At 34.5% G+C, this 19,852-nt stretch overlaps 2 protein-coding genes across 2 annotated transcripts; one reads left to right on the forward strand and one right to left on the reverse strand.

The window, feature by feature from the left end:
* Nucleotides 1-516: 516 nt before the first annotated feature.
* On the forward strand, nucleotides 517-8,624 carry LOC113861417 (cellulose synthase-like protein D5). Its single transcript, XM_027494219.1, has 4 exons — nucleotides 517-1,468; nucleotides 1,682-2,486; nucleotides 2,630-4,359; nucleotides 8,387-8,624. Exons 1-4 carry the CDS (start codon nucleotides 543-545, stop codon nucleotides 8,478-8,480), a joined length of 3,555 nt encoding a protein of 1,184 aa, XP_027350020.1. The 5' UTR covers nucleotides 517-542; the 3' UTR covers nucleotides 8,481-8,624.
* Nucleotides 8,625-16,451: 7,827 nt separating this feature from the next.
* LOC113863685 lies at nucleotides 16,452-17,062 on the reverse strand. The gene has a single exon (XM_027497341.1). It carries the CDS (start codon nucleotides 16,977-16,979, stop codon nucleotides 16,554-16,556), a length of 426 nt encoding a protein of 141 aa, XP_027353142.1. The 5' UTR covers nucleotides 16,980-17,062; the 3' UTR covers nucleotides 16,452-16,553.
* Nucleotides 17,063-19,852: the final 2,790 nt, after the last annotated feature.

Here is a 19,852-nt window from a genome sequence, read left to right on the forward strand (position 1 = left end):
GAATTTTGAATTGGTTCTTTAGCAATTAGGATGCATCAGTCATGAGGGAAACTCAACTTTGAGAGGTGGTGGCAGCTGTGTTTGTGGAGCCATTGTTTGATTCAAATTGATTCACACATTATACGTCAATAACTCCATTAAACAAACAAAAACAAAAGACAGAATAAACAAAAAGCAGACCAGTTTTTCTTTTTTTTACGCAGGGGACGAGGTTGCAACAAGTTATTGGACCGTTTGAACTTCAAAGTTTGAAACTCCTTTAGTTGACTGTCAGAAACGGACCGTTTACATTAGAAAGCGAATAAACGAAAGCATCTCAGAAATTGAAGCAAATCGGCGGTTCAGATCTATTCGACCGTTGCATTTAAATCCCAATGCGAACCTTTTAGTTCATATTCAAATTCGACCGTTGCTCCTACCCATTCTTCTTCTTCCTACCCCTTTAACAATATCATTACCATCCTTCACTTCACACTCTCATGGGCCGTTGAAAAAACTTCCCTTTTCCTTCTCATTCTTTATTCTTTTGTAATAACAACAAAATGGTTAAAACGACGTCGTCCCCTTCTTCCTGCTCTCCTGTGACCATTACAGTGTCCTCCGGAGGCAAAACAGGAGGAAGCAGAAGCATGGGACTAACGAGTCCCATTCCTCGTGCTTCAGTCTCCAACAACCAAAATTCTCCTCTGAGTTCTAGATCAAACAGAGCTTCCCTCGGTGTAAGGAGGCTCTCAGGTGGAGGAGATGGCATGGAAGAAATGAACTCAGAATACGTAACATACACTGTTCACATTCCTCCAACCCCTGATCGCCAACCCCTCTCAACATCACAAACAAGCATCCCCGAAGATAATAACAGCAAGAACAACAACACCAGCTACATCTCTGGCACAATCTTCACTGGGGGTTTCAACTCTGTCACACGTGGCCACGTCATAGAATGCTCAATGGAACGCGATGAGACCCTTAAATCTGGGTTGGTTTGTGGAATGAAAGGTTGTGATGAGGAAGCAGTAGCAAGGGCTAATGGTCCATGCGAGTGTGGGTTTAAGATTTGCAGGGACTGTTACTTGGAGTGTGGTGGAAATGGAGGAGGAGGAGGAGGTACTGCTGGCAAGTGTCCTGGTTGCAAAGAGCCTTATAAGTATATGAGCGATGATGATGATGAACAAGAAGAAGAAGAGGAAGCTGAAGACCAGGCACTGCCTTTGCCTTCCATGGCAGAGTTCAAATTGGACAAAAGGCTTTCTCTTGTGAAATCCTTCAAGGCACAGAACCACCCTCCTGATTTTGACCACACTCGCTGGCTCTTTGAAACTAAAGGAACCTATGGCTATGGAAATGCTGTGTGGCCTAAAGATGGGTATGGTGCTAATGGATTCGAACCTCCTCCGGAGTTTGGAGAGAAAGCAAGAAGACCCTTGACCCGTAAGGTTGGAGTTTCAGCTGCTATTCTCAGTCCTTATAGGTCAGTGAATCCAAATCCAAACCTTCACTTTTTTTCAAATAATGACATTCTATAATTGATTATAAGATCCATTAATTATTTTTTTACAAAAATTGTCTTCTTTTTTTTTTATGTGACATGACCTTATCATTTTATTGACAAAAGTATACAAATTCATGAACATAAACACATTGTTTGGTGTGAATTTCTAGTAATTTCAATGTCTTTGTTCAGGTTGCTTATTCTGCTACGTCTTGCTGCTTTGTGCTTGTTTCTTACATGGAGGATTAGACACCCCAACCATGAAGCACTTTGGCTGTGGGCAATGTCCATAACTTGTGAGCTTTGGTTTGCATTTTCGTGGCTTCTTGATCAGCTCCCTAAACTCTGCCCTGTGAACAGAGTCACTGATCTCTCTGTGCTCAAAGAGAGGTTTGAGTCACCGAACCTTCGCAACCCAAAAGGGAGGTCTGATTTACCCGGCATTGACGTGTTCGTTTCCACGGCAGACCCAGAGAAGGAGCCTCCTCTTGTCACTGCCAATACCATTCTATCTATCCTTGCAGTTGATTATCCAGTGGAGAAGGTTGCGTGTTACTTATCTGATGATGGTGGTGCTTTGTTGACTTTTGAAGCTCTTGCTGAGACAGCTAGCTTTGCTAGAATATGGGTTCCTTTCTGTAGAAAACACCAGATAGAGCCCCGAAATCCCGAAGCATACTTTGGGCAGAAGCGTGATTTTCTCAAGAACAAGGTTCGGTTGGACTTTGTGAGAGAGAGGAGAAGAGTGAAGAGGGAATATGATGAATTCAAAGTGAGGATAAATTCATTACCTGAATCCATAAGGAGAAGATCCGATGCTTACAATGCTCATGAGGAGTTACGAGCCAAGAAGAAACAGATGGAAGCAGGTTCTAATGTGTCTGAACCAATTAAGGTTCCTAAAGCTACATGGATGTCTGATGGTTCTCATTGGCCAGGAACTTGGGCATCAGCAGAACAAGACCACTCAAGAGGGGACCATGCTGGTATAATTCAGGTAACTTCTTCAGCTACATTGGCTAGCTTTTGTGGTGTGCCTTCTAAGATTCTTATCATATTGTGTTTGTGTGTGTATGTAACAAGCATATGTATTATGATGTCGTGGTTAACTAACAATGATTTGTTGATCTGTTTCTGCAGGCAATGTTGGCTCCACCAAATGCAGAACCTGAATTTGGTGCAGAAGCTGATGGGGAGAACTTGATTGACACGACAGATGTTGATATCAGGTTGCCAATGCTTGTTTATGTGTCGCGTGAGAAGAGGCCGGGATACGATCACAACAAGAAAGCAGGAGCCATGAACGCTCTTGTTCGGACCAGTGCCATAATGTCCAATGGACCATTCATTCTGAATCTTGATTGTGATCATTATATATACAATTCCTTGGCTCTCAGAGAAGGAATGTGCTTTATGCTTGACAGGGGTGGTGATAGGATATGCTACGTTCAGTTCCCTCAAAGGTTTGAGGGCATTGACCCCAGTGATCGATATGCAAACCACAACACAGTGTTCTTTGATGTGAGCATGAGAGCTCTTGATGGCTTACAGGGTCCAATGTACGTGGGAACAGGCTGCATATTCAGAAGAACAGCTCTTTATGGGTTTAGTCCTCCTAGAGCTACAGAACATCATGGTTGGCTTGGAAGGAGGAAAATTAAGCTGTTTTTGAGAAAGCCTAAGGTGTCAAAGAAGGAAGAAGATGAAGTGGCTCTGCCAATAAATGGTGATCCTAATGATGATGATGCAGATATTGAGTCCTTGCTTCTTCCTAAAAGGTTTGGGAATTCTACTTCACTTGCTGCATCCATTCCTGTGGCAGAATACCAGGGAAGGTTGCTTCAAGACTTGCAAGGAAAGGGAACACATGGAAGGCCGGCAGGTTCTCTTGCTGTGCCTAGAGAACCATTAGATGCAGCCACTGTTGCTGAGGCAATTAGTGTCATATCTTGTTTCTACGAGGACAAGACTGAATGGGGCAAAAGAGTTGGGTGGATATATGGTTCAGTTACAGAAGATGTGGTGACTGGTTACAGAATGCACAATAGAGGGTGGAGATCTGTGTACTGTGTGACCAAGAGGGATGCTTTTAGAGGAACAGCTCCAATCAATTTGACAGACAGGCTCCACCAAGTGCTTAGATGGGCAACAGGATCTGTTGAGATCTTCTTCTCGAGGAACAATGCGTTATTGGCTAGTCCTAGAATGAAATTCTTGCAGAGGGTGGCATATTTCAATGTGGGAATGTACCCTTTCACGTCAATGTTTTTGATTGTCTATTGCTTTCTACCTGCAGTGTCACTTTTTTCAGGGCAGTTTATAGTTCAATCCCTGAGTGCAACTTTTCTAGTGTTCTTGTTGGGCATCACAATCACACTGTGCTTGCTTGCACTGCTTGAGATCAAGTGGTCAGGAATCACTCTGCATGATTGGTGGCGAAATGAACAGTTTTGGTTGATTGGTGGCACAAGTGCACATCCTGTTGCTGTTTTACAAGGGTTGTTGAAGGTCATAGCAGGAGTAGACATATCATTCACCTTGACGTCAAAGTCAGCCACTTCAGAAGATGGAGATGATGAGTTTGCTGATCTTTATGTGGTAAAGTGGAGCTTTCTAATGATCCCTCCAATTACAATTATGATGGTGAACACCATTGCTATTGCTGTAGGAGTAGCCAGGACTATGTACAGCCCATTTCCACAATGGAGCAAACTAGTAGGAGGGGTGTTTTTCAGCTTCTGGGTCTTATGCCATCTTTACCCGTTTGCGAAGGGTTTAATGGGAAGGAGAGGGAAGGTTCCAACCATAGTTTATGTTTGGTCTGGATTGCTCTCCATTATTATCTCTTTGCTTTGGGTGTACATAAACCCTCCTTCTGGAAGACAACAAGATTACATGAATTTCCAGTTTCCTTAGTTAGAGGAAGATGAAGTTCCTCTACTTCATCTTGTACTGTGCCAATCACATGGCTATTATGTTGTACTAATTAAATTTAATTTGTGATTATATCTCACTTTCTGTTGTTTTGAATTATTTTATATTGAAGTTGCGAACTTCATGCTGTAGCTACCAGAATTTTGTTGTTTAACATCTCAAGTGACTGAGATAATATCTCCCACTTCTCCTCGTCTAAATTTTAGTGCTCGAGCAATCATTTGTGTCAATCAAGAATTCTACCTGAAACGTGCCTTTTTTTTTGTGCTCTGATGGAAATGGGACTGATTAAATGGAAATCAATCTCTTCTTCCTTTGCTTCTCTTGTTTTTGAATTCTGTTAAATCCGGTTTTTTCCCTTCTTTAAAATAATTTACTGCCTTTTTAAAAATAAAGGAAAATTAACATACTCTAATTTTTTTTTATAAAAGAAAGCAAACATAATTTATTTATCTATTTTTACTCATACAACTTGTGCACAAGGTGGAATCATTATTTTCTCAACATCTTATTGGGGTGGTGTGAGTACGATATCATCAACATCAAATGTTTTAACTAGAAAAGGCTCATAGTAATATATCTTCTGCATTTTCTGCTTCTGACCATATCCATTAAGAAATCATAATAAATGAAACTTGAGCCCAAATATTGTGGTTTGTCTAGAGAGAGGGGACGAAGGACGGAGTACATGTTTTCTGGTTTCTTTGGGTTTGCAAACCAAATCGCCAAGTAACAAAAAATACAACATTGTACGGTTTCGTAGCTGGATCTAAAAAATCCAACTGATTAAATCTTCGTTATCGGTAAAGTTTAATTTGTCGTAGTCTGTTGAGTTCGAAATGCAAAACATAATCTTTTCATCTTGCGTCAAAATTTAATTGAAAAAAAAAATGGACAATAAAGATGAAATTCTAAACCCACATATTCTTCCAACGAAAAACTAAATCTGACACACCTATCATAATATCATATTATAAATGGTTTTATATATAAGTCCCTGACCAATTGCTAAATACTGAGGCCATTGATCGGATGAAGCCAAAAGAAAAAATTAAAGATAATTACAAACAAAAAGATAAATGGTTTAGTAACTTCCTTTTTGTGATTTTTTTAGTGTTAAAAATATCTTCTAATTAATAGCAGTAGACTAATCTTTTGAGATCCGGAAAAAACGAACCTATTATTCCTTTTTGTGATTTAATTATCAGACTGTTAATTCTCATACAGTTCAGGAAAGTCGTTTGTTAATTTTCATCAAGAAATTTGATCATAGCCACAAAAAGAGAAAAGACATTGATAATGTTTTGTATAAATTTATTTTTCGAGAAAGCCAGCCCGCATAAAAACAAAATTCCACCGACAGATTATCAAACTACAATTTGTATACGTAATAATCTTTCATTTTGTGTTTAGTATGCAATGATTGGTGTGGTCTTGTTGACGCCTAATTGAATTGGGACAAAGACCTATTTGTCACTGGCCAAGACAAAATGTTAATCTCAAGGGTCGAAACTGTGTTGGCATTTTGCCATTTAAATATCGCCCTATTATATGACTCCTGAACAAGGGTGAAGGTCAGGGCCGTATACATCCCAGGGAGATTGCGACCAATTGATCAAAATTATAGGGATCAATCTCTTGTTTCACCCTCCACCCAGAGTGAAAATTCTTGCAATTTCCCGTGGTGGGCTAGTTTTATTTACCTATAACCCGTATACTAAAAACCCACGAAAATACCTGCATATCGACTGACATGAAGAATAATAATAATAATTGCAATTCCATCCACATGAATGAACTACCTTTTACCCACTGAAAATTTGGTGAGAAACTATTTTCAGAGCATATAAACACTTATTTTCATGCAGATGAAACCAATGCAAAGTGCCAAGAGTCGAGAAGTGTGAATAAAACTTGAAAATAAGTCCTTCAAATAAAGTCATTTAGAGATCCATATTTGGTAGATGGTCAATTAATGGAATAAAGTGTTACGATCAGAGTGGCCAGCCAGCTGCCCTGTGTTCGGCCCCGTCTAGTGTCCCCCTCTTATGTCTATCTCCACATTCTAGATCCGTCCAAAACATGTCGATATCAAACCGATATTAACTTGTGATTATGATAACCATGTCTAGAAAGATGTCAATGTCATGAAAAATAATAAAAACTGATCTTTCACGTTTGCCTATATACCATTAGGTCGCCCAACAGACACGTCCTAGCCCTATACTATTAGTACATTATCCGAACGCAACACCAGAGACTTTATTCCCTACTTCAATTTACTACCAAAGTAATTAAAGTAATATATAGCAACAGTTAGCAGGCTAGTAACGACGTAGCTAACAGATGCACACATTTGGAACATTAATCACAAAGTTCTTTTTCTTTTTTTGTCTTTTTTATATGATAATCACAAAGCATGTCGGACTAGAATTTATGATAAATCTAAGGATAGAAGCAGACTAACTTGAAATTCAGTCTAATTCTCACCGCCAAAATTATTTCGTAATAGACAATTTATAAATGCCATTGTTGTAAAAAAAATTTAAATGACTCAATTCTCACTTATCACATGTATTTTGAACGATGGCTGCTTCGTCGTTTACACAATCATATATTTTGAAGAAAAGAAGATATAAAAATTGTACCCAAAACTAAAAAAAAACGCAGGAGGTGGAGACGAAGGGCAAAGAGAATTGGAGTCCGTAACACTTCAGTGAGTAAACCCTTAAAAGCAACAACGACATCTGGACCCTCATCCAACGACATCAGAAATAAGAATTGAACTTGATTTGTTCCAACTCATAGCCATCACCATCTTTTATATTATTTAAAAAATATAAAGTATCGAACGTTGTCGTGTTAAGATTCAGGATGATGGAAGAGAAAACAGAACAGAGAGAATTGCCAGCTGTGCGAGCGGTGCAAAGGACAAAGCGAGAGCGACACGCGAAATTAAGAGAGAGCTGAAAGTGAAAATATTCCGCCGCGGCCACCGAAGCCAACTTAGATTAGCTGCCAACGCAATCCACGCCCTCGTTCGATTGTTCTCATCACTCATCCCTCGTTTGGCATCATGCATCTCATTCTCAACCTTCAAACCCTCTTTCTCGACGTGTATTCCACTTTCCGCATATGTTTATTACTATGCAATAAATATAAAAGCTAAAAGGCTCACTTTCTTTTCCTTTTTCCCCTTTCGCAAGTACCACTACCAACCCCTCTTTCCAACACGTTCATTTTAACAGGATGGATATATTCCAAACTAAAAAGCTCCAATCAGGCCAGAACACTAATAAATCACGTTAAAGCAAAAAATAAAATAAAATCATCGCAGTTATTGAATTTAACGAGTTTATATTGGTTAGATTAGTAGGGAGTGGAGTTGAGTTGAGTTGAGTTGAGTTCTTAGTTCAAACCTAAATGCCACCGTATACTGATAATAATACGTCACTTATATACAGGAAGAAATCAGAAGTTCGACCTCTTTTTTCCTTCATCAAATTTTAAAATCAGTAATGACAGAAAATAATAGAATACAAATGACAGACAACTTGGCGGAGAAAAGGGTCTAAAGAAGAAATATATGACGAATAACTAACGGATGAAAAATGAGAGATAAGAAAAATAAAGGAAAAAGAAAAATAATGGAACGAAGGAAAGAGAGAGAAGAATGAATGTAGGATGCAGAGAGCGATTAGTCAAGAGGAAGAGTGAGCGTACAGGTCAAAAGGAGCCCATAAAGCATCGAGAGGACACGGCCGTTTGGATTGTAGACGGAGCCACGGCTTACCGCTACCGGACCAATGCAACAAACTGACGGGGCCAGGGTACAAGTCACGGCAACTTCCCCTGACGTTATCGCCACCTAAACCGTGCTGGTTCCAGCGATGCTCAATGGGCGCCACGTGTCCCGCGAAAACCAGCAGAAACGGCGGCAACGACCCTAACTCGTAGATCCGATCGCTCTTCTGAATCTCCATCCACCTCTCTATCCTCTTCGTGTACCCTTCCTTCCTCCACTTCCCCAGATCCATCACCATCACTCCCGTGTTGAAGTAACACGCCTTCCGCTGCGCGAACGTCCCGGAAAATCTTTGCTCCGACCAAAACCCCGCCGTGAAATACTTCGTGAAGTTCGCGTGGCAGTATTCCGGCGCCCCGATTGCGCGCGAACCAAGACTCGCGCCCCACAGTTTGGCCACGTCATCCACCACTACCAGATCGGAATCCAGGTATATCACTCTGCGCACGCAACTCTCCAGAAGATCCGCGAGGTAGTTTCTGGCGTAATTGAGTGGCTGCTCCAGCGCTTGCCTCACGGAGGTCGAGATCAGATGAGTCACGAGGCTGGGATCGAAGTAATACACCTTGAACTTCAACTTAGGGAACGTCGATTCAATTAGGGATTCTAGTAGATTGCTTTCGGAGACGAGAAAGTGGAAGAAGATGTTCTCCGGACAGAGGGAATGTTGGAGGATGGAGTTAACGGCGGCAACGGAACCGCGCAGGTATTGAACGTCGAGGGTTATGGCAACGTGTACCAAGGAAGGGTCGCAGACGGTTATTTCCCCTGAAGTTGAAGCACATTGATCGGCATTGCGGAAGGAAGGGGCTTTGCGGAAGGAAAATGGGTGAGAGGATCGAATGGCTTCGGCCGGGTGGAAGGATTGGAGGGAGGGGGAGAGAATAACGATGAACATTGCGGCGGAGAAACTCAAAATCCATAACATTTTATTGACTTCGGCGCCGCCCCCTCCTCCTCCGTTAGGGTTCCTTTCCCTTCTTAGTGTTAGGGAAAGGAAAGTGCTTGGAATGGGTGTTTTTCAGTGTCGCTGCTGCGTTTGAGTTGAGTGGGCGGCGTTAACATACGCACCCTCGCGCTTTCTAATCTTCTTCTTCTTCCTCCTCTGGCCTCTGCAGTGGTTCCCTGCTTTTACTCTCCGGTGCCTCTTCCTATTCTCTGTTCTTCTGAAACAAAACGAGGCCTTCTCTTTGTCTTTGCACCTTCGCGATTGCGGTTTCCACCACTGAACTGCTGGCAGTGCACGGTTCCAAACCAAAACAATTATTATTCGCCAGTGCCGAATTTATAATCATAACTACTGTAAATTAGTATTCATTTATTCATTCATAAATAGGGAGTGAAACATAAAATTAATATGCCTTTAAAAAAATAGTATTAGTCAGTGTTCCACAATTTTAACGCAGTTTTATTCAAAATTTTTATTTTAAAATTTTTATCTAACACCATGACAAGACCTTTTTTTGAGAGGTTGCAACTTACAAACAACATTTGGGGGGTGTCTTCCTCTTAAATTACTATACTAGCCCTCATTTGTTTCATATTATATTTTCAACCCCCGTGCCTTTTCCTCGGCGGATTTAACAACAGTACCTGAGGTGAATGGTTAATTCAGATTTTAGTCTAAAAAAAATTGTTTCTTAAGATTTTAAATTTTAAATGTGTTAGTTATTTTAATCCTAACATTAATCGGCATCAAGTAACATTAATAGAGGTGCTATTACAATTTACAAGGTATTAAGTGTCACGTAAAATACACTTGTAACGTTGCTTTAGCCCTCAAACGCTTTGTTTGTTAGAGTAAAAAAATTGGAAGAGAAAAAAATATTTTGAATTGAGTTTTCAATAAAAATAAATCTTAATATTTGCAAAGCCCCTTAACAATAGTACTTTTAACCAAGCTGTAGATGAATAGTTTAATTATTAAGATAGTTCTCACGAGTCCAAAAACAATTAAATGAATGAAATTGGCTTTAAAAAATGATTTTTAAATTGTATGATACATTCTTACGACGCCTACCAAACTAATTTTGTAACTAAGATAATTCAGGTATCAAGAACCTTATCAACCAGTATTTATCAAAGAATAAAAAAATCATTAACAGTATATTAAAAATCATGATAGGTGTATAACAATAATTTTAATAACACTGATTAATACTATCAAATGCGAATCATACAACAATTCAACAATAGCAAACTAAAGAAGGAAAACGAATAGAAATTGAATTAAATAAGTTCAACCAATCGACTCAACAGCAAAATTGCGTGAATAACTAGTCTGATACCACATAATAGCCATTATGAGAAACTAATATTCCACTTTCAAATAAGCCTCAAACTCTACGAACATTCTATGCGCCACAACTCCTGCAAGCTATAAAAATGCTTTGCTTGCAACCTCTATTTCCCCTCTCCCAAACACTTCACAAGTTGGACTTTACCACAATGAACACAATTTTAGATCCAACAAAACAAATACCTTAAAGCAAAATGGACAATACAAATAACAACTTAAGAACCAACCAAGTTTGACTTGAACTTATCAAAAGTAAAAATAGTAGCAAGTAACTCTTTCTCAGTCGTATTCATAACAACGAATCAATATCTAGGTAGTTCAATTCACTCCTAAGAAAAATAATAATAATAACTAGCAAGTAAACCAGTCAAGAATCATTTAAAATCCATCTTGGATTCTTCCTCTTTGAGCTTTACAAGATTCTCATTCTTTCCCCAATTACTAAACGTCTCAACAAGTGTCAACAATGGCCATCTTCTGTTGACATTTTTAAAATTATCTCTAGAGATTAGAACACGAGTGCTAGGATCAGGCAATTAGAAAGTTTAGAGAATTTAAAATTACTTCATTTAAATTTTTATCACCACATGCATTTTAGTTTACATGCTACTAGTTATAGTCTTAATAACAACACAATTAATAAAAATATACATACATACAAATAATAACACAAATATCAGAGAATCAAATCTCTATGTTCATGAATATTTTAGTTGCCAAATTAGAATAAAAAAAGCTGACATAAGCAAAGTGAGAATGGAAAGAAATTTAATTGAAAGCTCAATTCCAAAAGATCCAGAAAAGACCATAGCATTGAAGAGAAGCTTGTGCGACAGAGAAAGAATAAAAAGAAGAAAGAAGTTTGTGAGGAGAGTCTCTTAATCTCACCTTCCATATGATATTCGAACTCTCATTGTTTTACCTTTTTAAAAAATCTTTATAAAATTCCAATCAATTTTAAAATCAGTTAAAATTTAATATTTGTAATTATAGATTTTCTTTAAAATTACTTTCTCCCGTATAAAATCCAGTGTCCATTAATTTATTTTCATTGAAAATAAAAATATATTTGTTAAAATATTTGCATTTTCAATTTTAGAAAATGAATCTAGTATTTTCAAAAACAATTACAATATATTTAATATATTTTCACTGCGTGATGACATTTTTCAAAACCTTCTCACTTGAGTCTTTGTTTCAGCTTTTCTATCATTCTCTTGTTTGCAAGTCAAGTAATACATCTATACATTAATAAGCTTCAAAATTGGTAATCAAATAAATGGACAAGATCTGAACTTTATAAAACATATTTAAACATCTTAAAACTAAATAATTTATACAAATCCATGAAAAGAAAAAAAAAATATAAATTCTAATAAAGTAACTAAAAATGAAATTAAAAGAAACATAATGGTGACTATAAAATTACTCTTAATATAGTCAACATATTTTTTGTCAAATATGCTTGATGGACGATAAAAGCCACGTATAAAAAGCCTGTTAGTCCATCATACACCACATATCACCTAAAGCTGAACCAGAAGTGCCATAACTAATCTTGAATTCCATCCACCCATGAGTCCATGACTAGGTTATGAACAATAATACCATTGCCACATAAACACTATTGGTTGTTGACCATTGTTCAAACAGTGCGTCAACATGGAGGGTTTATACCTGCTGACTTTCGATTACACTTGGTTGAGTTTCGTTATACTCCCTCAATCACAATCAATGTCAGATTGTCACTGTACAAAGAAGTTAAGTGCCCTTTAATTTAAATTTTATTAAATCAATTTTAATAAAACCAATATTAATTTTTTAAATATGATTAAAATATATGTAATTTAATTGTTTTAAACTTTTTATAAAAAATTGAAATTTATTTTTTTATTCGCAAAACAAATAAAGCCCATAAAGTATCTGTCAACCCATTTATTATTATTATTATTTCTTTGAAAGTCTTTGTGCTAGATATTTTACATTATTTTAACTTCAATTCCAACAACTTTGTTATTTATTTGTTTATTTATTTATAATATTTTGTTTAATTACACACATGTTTAAGGCCAAATGTTTGTTTGAGGTGAAAGCAAGAAAGTTGTGACCCAATAATAAACAATAAAACACTCGTTTTAATTAATTATTATTATTATTATTATAAACACATACAAAAATTCATTTTAAAGCTTGCTTTTAAGCTTAAATTAATTAATTATTATTATTATTATTATTATTATAAACACATACATATGAAAAATTACTCATTTAATGCATGAATGTGATGTGAATTGTAAAGTCACTGTGAGGGGGTACACTGCGTGTGTACGGTGGTCTTGAATCTTGATTCATGCTTTGCTCTGTGCTGAAGCACGACGGCCAACACTGTGCTCTCACTCTATTTCTTTCCGACCGTATGCTACCCCTCCCAGCCTGTCATCCACTCCCTACCCATTATTTGGTTCGTTCGGGTATAAGCCACGTTCCATCTTACAGGTCACAGGTGCGTACCACAATTGCTGACTTTATGCCTTTGCAGGAAAATATTATTTCATCATTCTCGACTACTATATTTCTGATCAATTAAAATATGATATTTATATATGACTGCTTCTTAAAACCCAATCTTTTTTCAAGGGGTTTGGGTAAGGAATGTGCATCAAGATTGAGCAGCGTAAATGAATTTAACTCTGAAGCAAGGAAAGACTTTTCTTTGTGTTTCAAATAATATTTATATTAATTAATAATATTTAAAAAACTATATTTATTTATTAAGAATAATCAAATGTTTTTTTTTAATAAAGCCCTTCATTTTATTATGACCCTCCCACCGAGGCATATACAGTACCATATAAACCCACCCAAGCATGTAGATTACGCATATCTAATGGACTTAATCATGTTGACGATGGGGTGGTTGCTGGTGATGACATGGAGAAGTTTTTTTTTGCTTTTTTCGGTAAGCATAATTTAAACACAAACTAATTCATAAAAATTAATAAAAATAGTGGCATACTATAAATATTAATGTTATTCTAAAAATGTCAATCATATTAAATAACTAAGTTAGTAGTTTGCATAAAAAAATAAGTGAGTGCTTAGTTAATATAACTTTATAATGAATTAGATAAAAAAAATTCAATAATTAATACATTTAAAAATAAGTATTTATTTGTTATAATTAAAAAATTGACAATTATTTTTTATAAATAGAGTCGGACGCTGTACTTGCACACTAAATTTCGTATCAAAACAGGGGACCATTCTCATGGTCAAGCTTATGAAGTTTTCATTGAGGCCTGTTTTTGTTGGGGCTTCTAAACAAAAAGGCCCAAAGTCACATCATAACCATCATGGTCATCTTAATTAATTCGGTAATCTGAATCGTGGAAGTGACACCTTTGAATCCTATTATCAGCATCGAATGTCAATGGACTCTTCATAGGGATAAATGCGAAAAAGTAGGATTTCAAATGACTTCAAGAAAATGTGAATTGTCTGCTGAACTCTCACGGAGAGTTTGAGTTTAGTATTTTTGTCTTTAAAATATTTAAAATATTATGTTAGTTTTTAATTTTTTTATTTATTATTTATTTTAATTTTTGATGTCAGACTTCGTTAGTTAAGAATTCATGATAAAAGACTGAATTGTCACATTTAATTGTTCCTTTTCTATTTGTTCGTAGTTATGTTTAGAGGTAAAATATTTAAAGATAAAAGTTTATTGTAATAGAAAAAAGGCTAATAGATGGAGAATTCGGTGAATTTTTTTTTTTTAATTCATTGAGTCATTTTTTTGTTTTGGGAATAAAGAACCCTAAGTAATATTTTAGGGACGAATAAGATAAAGAAATTAGATCTGTAACTTTTAATTGTGCATGATTTTTATTTTCTATTGGTTTGATGAAGATTTTTTATTGATAAATTTGTGTCTCAGCCCCTAGTAATGTTTTACTTTTTTTGATTTTGGATATTTCGTAGGACTGTGAGGACTTCAGATTGTTCTGATTATGATATGTGTATTAGACCCTTGATGATATGTATGTCCCATAGAGAACAATCAGTGATGAGAGCATTCATGCTTCACCTTCTCGTGTTGAGGTGAAGCCTAAGTATAGGCTGGGAAGGAGTTCATTAGGCAGGCAAGTAGCTCTAATATCTCAGATTTCTGTTGCAGCATTTCACATGGCGATGAATCCTCAGAGTTTATGAGGTATTAAGGAATAGGGAAGTTCTAGTAGTAGTGGTGGTAGTAGTTATCCAAATGTATGGTCAATATTTGACAAATGGGTCCTTAGACCAGAAAGACACCATTTTGCATTTAAAAATGCCACTCTAACTTTCAAAAATGAATTTTATTTCTGCCAAGTAGGATTATGACGTAGTACTTAAATAGACAACTCAATTTTCTATCATAGTTTTTTAACGGAGTCTGACGTAAATGACTAAAATGAATAACAAAGAAAAAAGTTAGGAACTAACGTGATATTTTAAATATTTTAGAAGCTAAAATGCTAGACTTAAACTCTCTCAAGGACTAAAGTGAGAGTTTAGTCAATTCCCTAAAAGGGTAAAAAAATTTCTTAATTCTTGATCATCTATCTTTACTTGAATTAACATCAGTTGATTAATTAAATTAAGAGATAATGCATGTTATCAACCTATTATTCAAGGGATTGGTGAATCAATAACTTAAACATAAATAAAAATATTTTTGATAAATTTTGAAAACATATTATTGATTCTTAAAAATATGAATATTTATTTTAAATTTTATTCTTATTAATATTTAAATACAAGGGGATTTTAAAAAAATGATATTTATAACTCAAATATTATGACATCTGTGGTCTAAATTTTTTATAGCAAAATTGGAAATTTAATATTTTTGTTAATGAAAGTAAACAGAAAGATGATGACTTGATTCCAACCATATCAAGCAAGGTGCAATAGCATGTTCTGTTGAAGAGAATTGTCATAAGCCTAAAATACTTATAGCAAAAAAGTAGTTTTACTTTTTTTTAATATAAAAATAAATTATTAAACCCTTTATCTTTTAAAGGATACATAATCACTACTACTACTACTATTATTATTATTATTATTATTATTATTATCACAACTATTGTAATTTTCATTATCACTGTCAACTAATTTTTATTATCATGTATAAATTGTCTTTATCATTATTATTACTTTTAATCCTTTTACCTTATTATAAAATTAAATTGAAATATAAAAAAAAATTATATAATTTAAATTTTAGGATTTAAATTTTAAGACTAAAAAGCAATAAACAAGTATAAAAGTTTTTTTAAAATTTTTTAAAACTTTACAATTTAAAATTGCGAACATGACTTAAACTAATATATTTATTTTGTCTCGAATTAAGTCAAGCTTAGTCGGATTCTGTCCGACTCATCAACATTCCTAATTAGACTACACCAAACAATAGTATGATTCAACAATTAATCGGACTTTGAATTATGATATCGAGTCTGCTGTAATTAAAAGCCACAGCGTATAACAGGTAACATCACGATGAAGCCGACGTCTTTAATTAGAGATTAGATATAATCTGAAGCGAAGAACTTTGTAGTTCGTTGATGCAACTTATCCAGAACATTACAAGCAAAACCCAAGAGCATAATAAGATAATTGAAACGGACAGAAGGGTTGGGGGTGGAGAAGTTAAGGATTGCTTCATTTAATAATTCTTTTTTGTTTTTTTAAGTTTTCATTTTAATTATAAAAACACAATCATATTTCTATTATGAAAAAAATATATAAAAACAATGATAATGAAAACATTATTTTCACTGTTTTTATATAATTTAAAAAAAAATAAAAACTGAAACAAACATAAGATAATGTTTTTATAATTAAAAAAAAGTAAAAATAAAAAAATAGCCTAAGATTTCCACTTTTGAAGAAGTAGAGAAGAAAGGTTTGGCCTTAATAGGTGGAAGAGGTAGCAAATGTTTGCATGGAATGGCAGCATAGGGCAGGTACTAAATCTACTTAACTCAAAACGTGGTAACAATTGCGGTGCCACCGTTGGGGTCTCGTGCCATAATCAATGACTTATAAATATGTACGATCATCTTCTCGTCGTACTCCTTCGGTGGTGGGGCCCTCCCGAACCCACTCACGGCGATGGAAGTGGTGTTCCCGCCGTAGCCGGTGGCAGAGACACTCATGGAGTTAGCAAAGCCCAACATCATTCTCATATAAGCGTCTCTGACCCACAACACTAATTTCTTAGGGGAAGAGATTTTTGGGATCTTGATCTTTTTGCCTATCTTTATTCGCCACCTCCTCTTACTTTGGCTGCCTCCTACCTCCACCCTTTTCATCCTTCTTCGATCCGATCCATGTAATCTTTGGTACCCCATAACCCTTCTTCTCATCCAGTACTTCTTCAAACTCCCCGAGATACCTTTCAATTCCATTGCTCCGATTGAAACACAGAAAGTGAAAACGAAAGGGAGCAAAACACAAGCACAAGAAGAGGAGGTAGGGTCGGTAAGAAAGTGAGAAGGGACGCAATTGAGTTTGGTACACGTTGATGGTCTCTTATATACGTGTAATATATATGCTTCTTTGAACAATATTCCATTTTATGAAGGCCTAATTAACGTTATTCGGTAGGATGCTGATGTTTTGTTTTATGTTTTTAATGTTACTTTTGGTCATATTACCAAAGAGAAAGATGCAAAATAACCACAATAGAATTTGTCCTTATTCATCTAGGATTGACTGATTTTAAGTTTATATATTTTTTTTCTTAACATAACATTGTTAATTATGTTACTTCTAACATGAAAAAAATTGAAATTCTTATATGATAAACATGTTGATTTATTAAATAGATTAAGATTTGGTTTTTATTTCATAATTAATTAAAATGGAATTTTTATCCCTGTTCACTTCAAAATAGTGATAGAGAAATTCCCATTAAAAGTTTGAGTGTATCCGTATTCCTTGACACTTAATTTTTGTCACGCATGTCCACTTTCCATAACGAAAGAGTGTAGGCTTAAGCCACAGAAGGACTCCGCTGGATTAATATATTTCCTTTATGGGGTTAGCATCATAAATCCGTGATATTGCAGCCAAACTATCCATCCGTTTATAGTTTAGTATCAGTTTTGTTTCGTGGGAAAAGCTTATCTACCAAGTGGATGCTTCAAGTAAATAAGCTTTAAACTTATGTATAAAATATATTTGACAATTTTATAATATAATTATTTTTTATTTTTTATTTATATTTAAATTAATGTGATAAATTATAAATTTTGCGTTCAATTAAAAAAAATCATGCTAAATTTTATCATAAATTTTTTAAGAGAAAATTTTTAAACAAACACGCCACTTTAAATTTATTTTTAAATAAAATTAATTTTATAAATAAACTTCATTCAACTTATGATTATAAACTTCACTCAAATGTACTATAAAATGTTAACGGCATGTAACAATGTATTATTATTTTTATTATAATTTCTTCCTCTTCCTATTCTTGTCAGCAATTCACATTGTCCAAATATAAATTAAGTGAGTTTCATAATAAATGTGTTTATCATTAAATATTCACATGCCAATTAACAAGTTAAATGAAAGTGGAAATGAATAAGCACGCAAAAAAATGACAGATCAAGACTAGTCTCTTGAAGTTTACCTATACTTGGTTTTTTTGGGATAGTTTGGAAGAATTAATGGGAAAATAATGTAGTATTCTTATAATTTTTTTAATAAAATATTTAGTATAATTTATTAATTTATTTTAATAAGTTTATTCACAATTTTATTACATAAATTTTTATATAAAAATATTATTTACCAAAACACATCCCAAGTATTATTTTAAAAAATAACAATATTTAGATATTATACATCAATTAAAAATATAGAAAAAATATTCCTTATAAGATTTAAACAATTCTCTTCCTTTAAATGTCCAAGTTCAATCTTACAAGTTTTATATAGCAAAATTTCTAATTCTTATCAAAATATTTTTGTAAGAGTCAGTCTTGAATTAGGCTTGACTTATTCTTATTAAATAGTTTCAACCAAGCATTAATATAAAAGGAAAAAAAATAAAAGACTAGATAATTTATCAGAATGTGTTAAAATAAGTTTAAAAATTATTATCTTAGTTTTTAATAAACATGATAAAGTATTTGAAATGAATTAAAATACAAAGGTAATAATTAAAGTTATTAAACTTTAACCTACCTCACTTAGTGGAATAAAATTTTAAGCTAAAGTAAAGGTCCTTTTAAAGAGGATAGAAATTATGTAATCAGCATTTAACACATTTATTAAATATTTTATTTATAGTTAAACTCTCGTTCGTTCGCAAATTCTTGACTGCAAACATTCATGCATTTCCTGATAAAAAGAAACCAAAAACACCGACCCTGCAATGGAGGCCAGCACTGGTGGGGTAGCTTAAAATTGACTTTTTTGAAGGGTAATATAAGCTGTCATCAATGAAGTCAACGAGGAAGTGTTGCGTCCTCCCTCTTTCGGCTGGTAGTTGATGAGATCTCAATTGCATATTTTCCCCCATATACCTTGTGTTAAGGTGCACTTCCATTTCCACAAATTTTTAGAATAATGTTTATAATAATTTTTTTATGTAGTTTATATTACATTTAAAAAGCCCCATTCTTTCTTTATTTAGCAAAATTAAATAATTTTATTTGGAAAAAAGTTCCATTGTCATAATTTAATATTAAATAAACCTTGAAAAAAAAAAAGAGCACAAACCAACTCTCCATCATTTAATGTCAGCCACCATATGTAGGTATATGTTATGACTGCATAAATGAGGTCGGCATTTATGCGGAGAGATCAATTAAACAGCCAAGTTGCGTTTCAAATGGGTAACTGCGTATAAGGGATTTTTCTTTCTGGCAAACTCTTATTTGTTTAGAAGCAATTTTATTTTTGTTTCTCATTAAATTCCGGATTTGTAATTTTTTTCGTTCAGAAATTTTACTATTTTTTAAAATTAATATTTGTAAAATTCATTATATGGAACATATAGTAATTTAGTACTTCCTAAAAGAGTAAGCAATACTTTTCAATTCTTATTATTACTCATTTATTTATTTTACGAACGAATTTTGCAAAGATATGTGGGTTTTTAGCTTATGTTACTAAATTTATTAGACACACTTCCAGCATTAGCGGCCATTTATTGAGATTGATCGAGACTCTCCTCAGCATACTAATAGCAATATACTACACTAACCCAAAAAAAAAAAAAAAACCAAGTACTAGGACGCAGTCGTTTTATTTTTGTTAACGTAGACTT

This window comes from Abrus precatorius, unplaced genomic scaffold (assembly GCF_003935025.1).
Source record: "Abrus precatorius isolate BTA unplaced genomic scaffold, Abrus_2018 Scaffold3, whole genome shotgun sequence".
Classification (NCBI taxonomy): Eukaryota; Viridiplantae; Streptophyta; class Magnoliopsida; order Fabales; family Fabaceae; genus Abrus; species Abrus precatorius.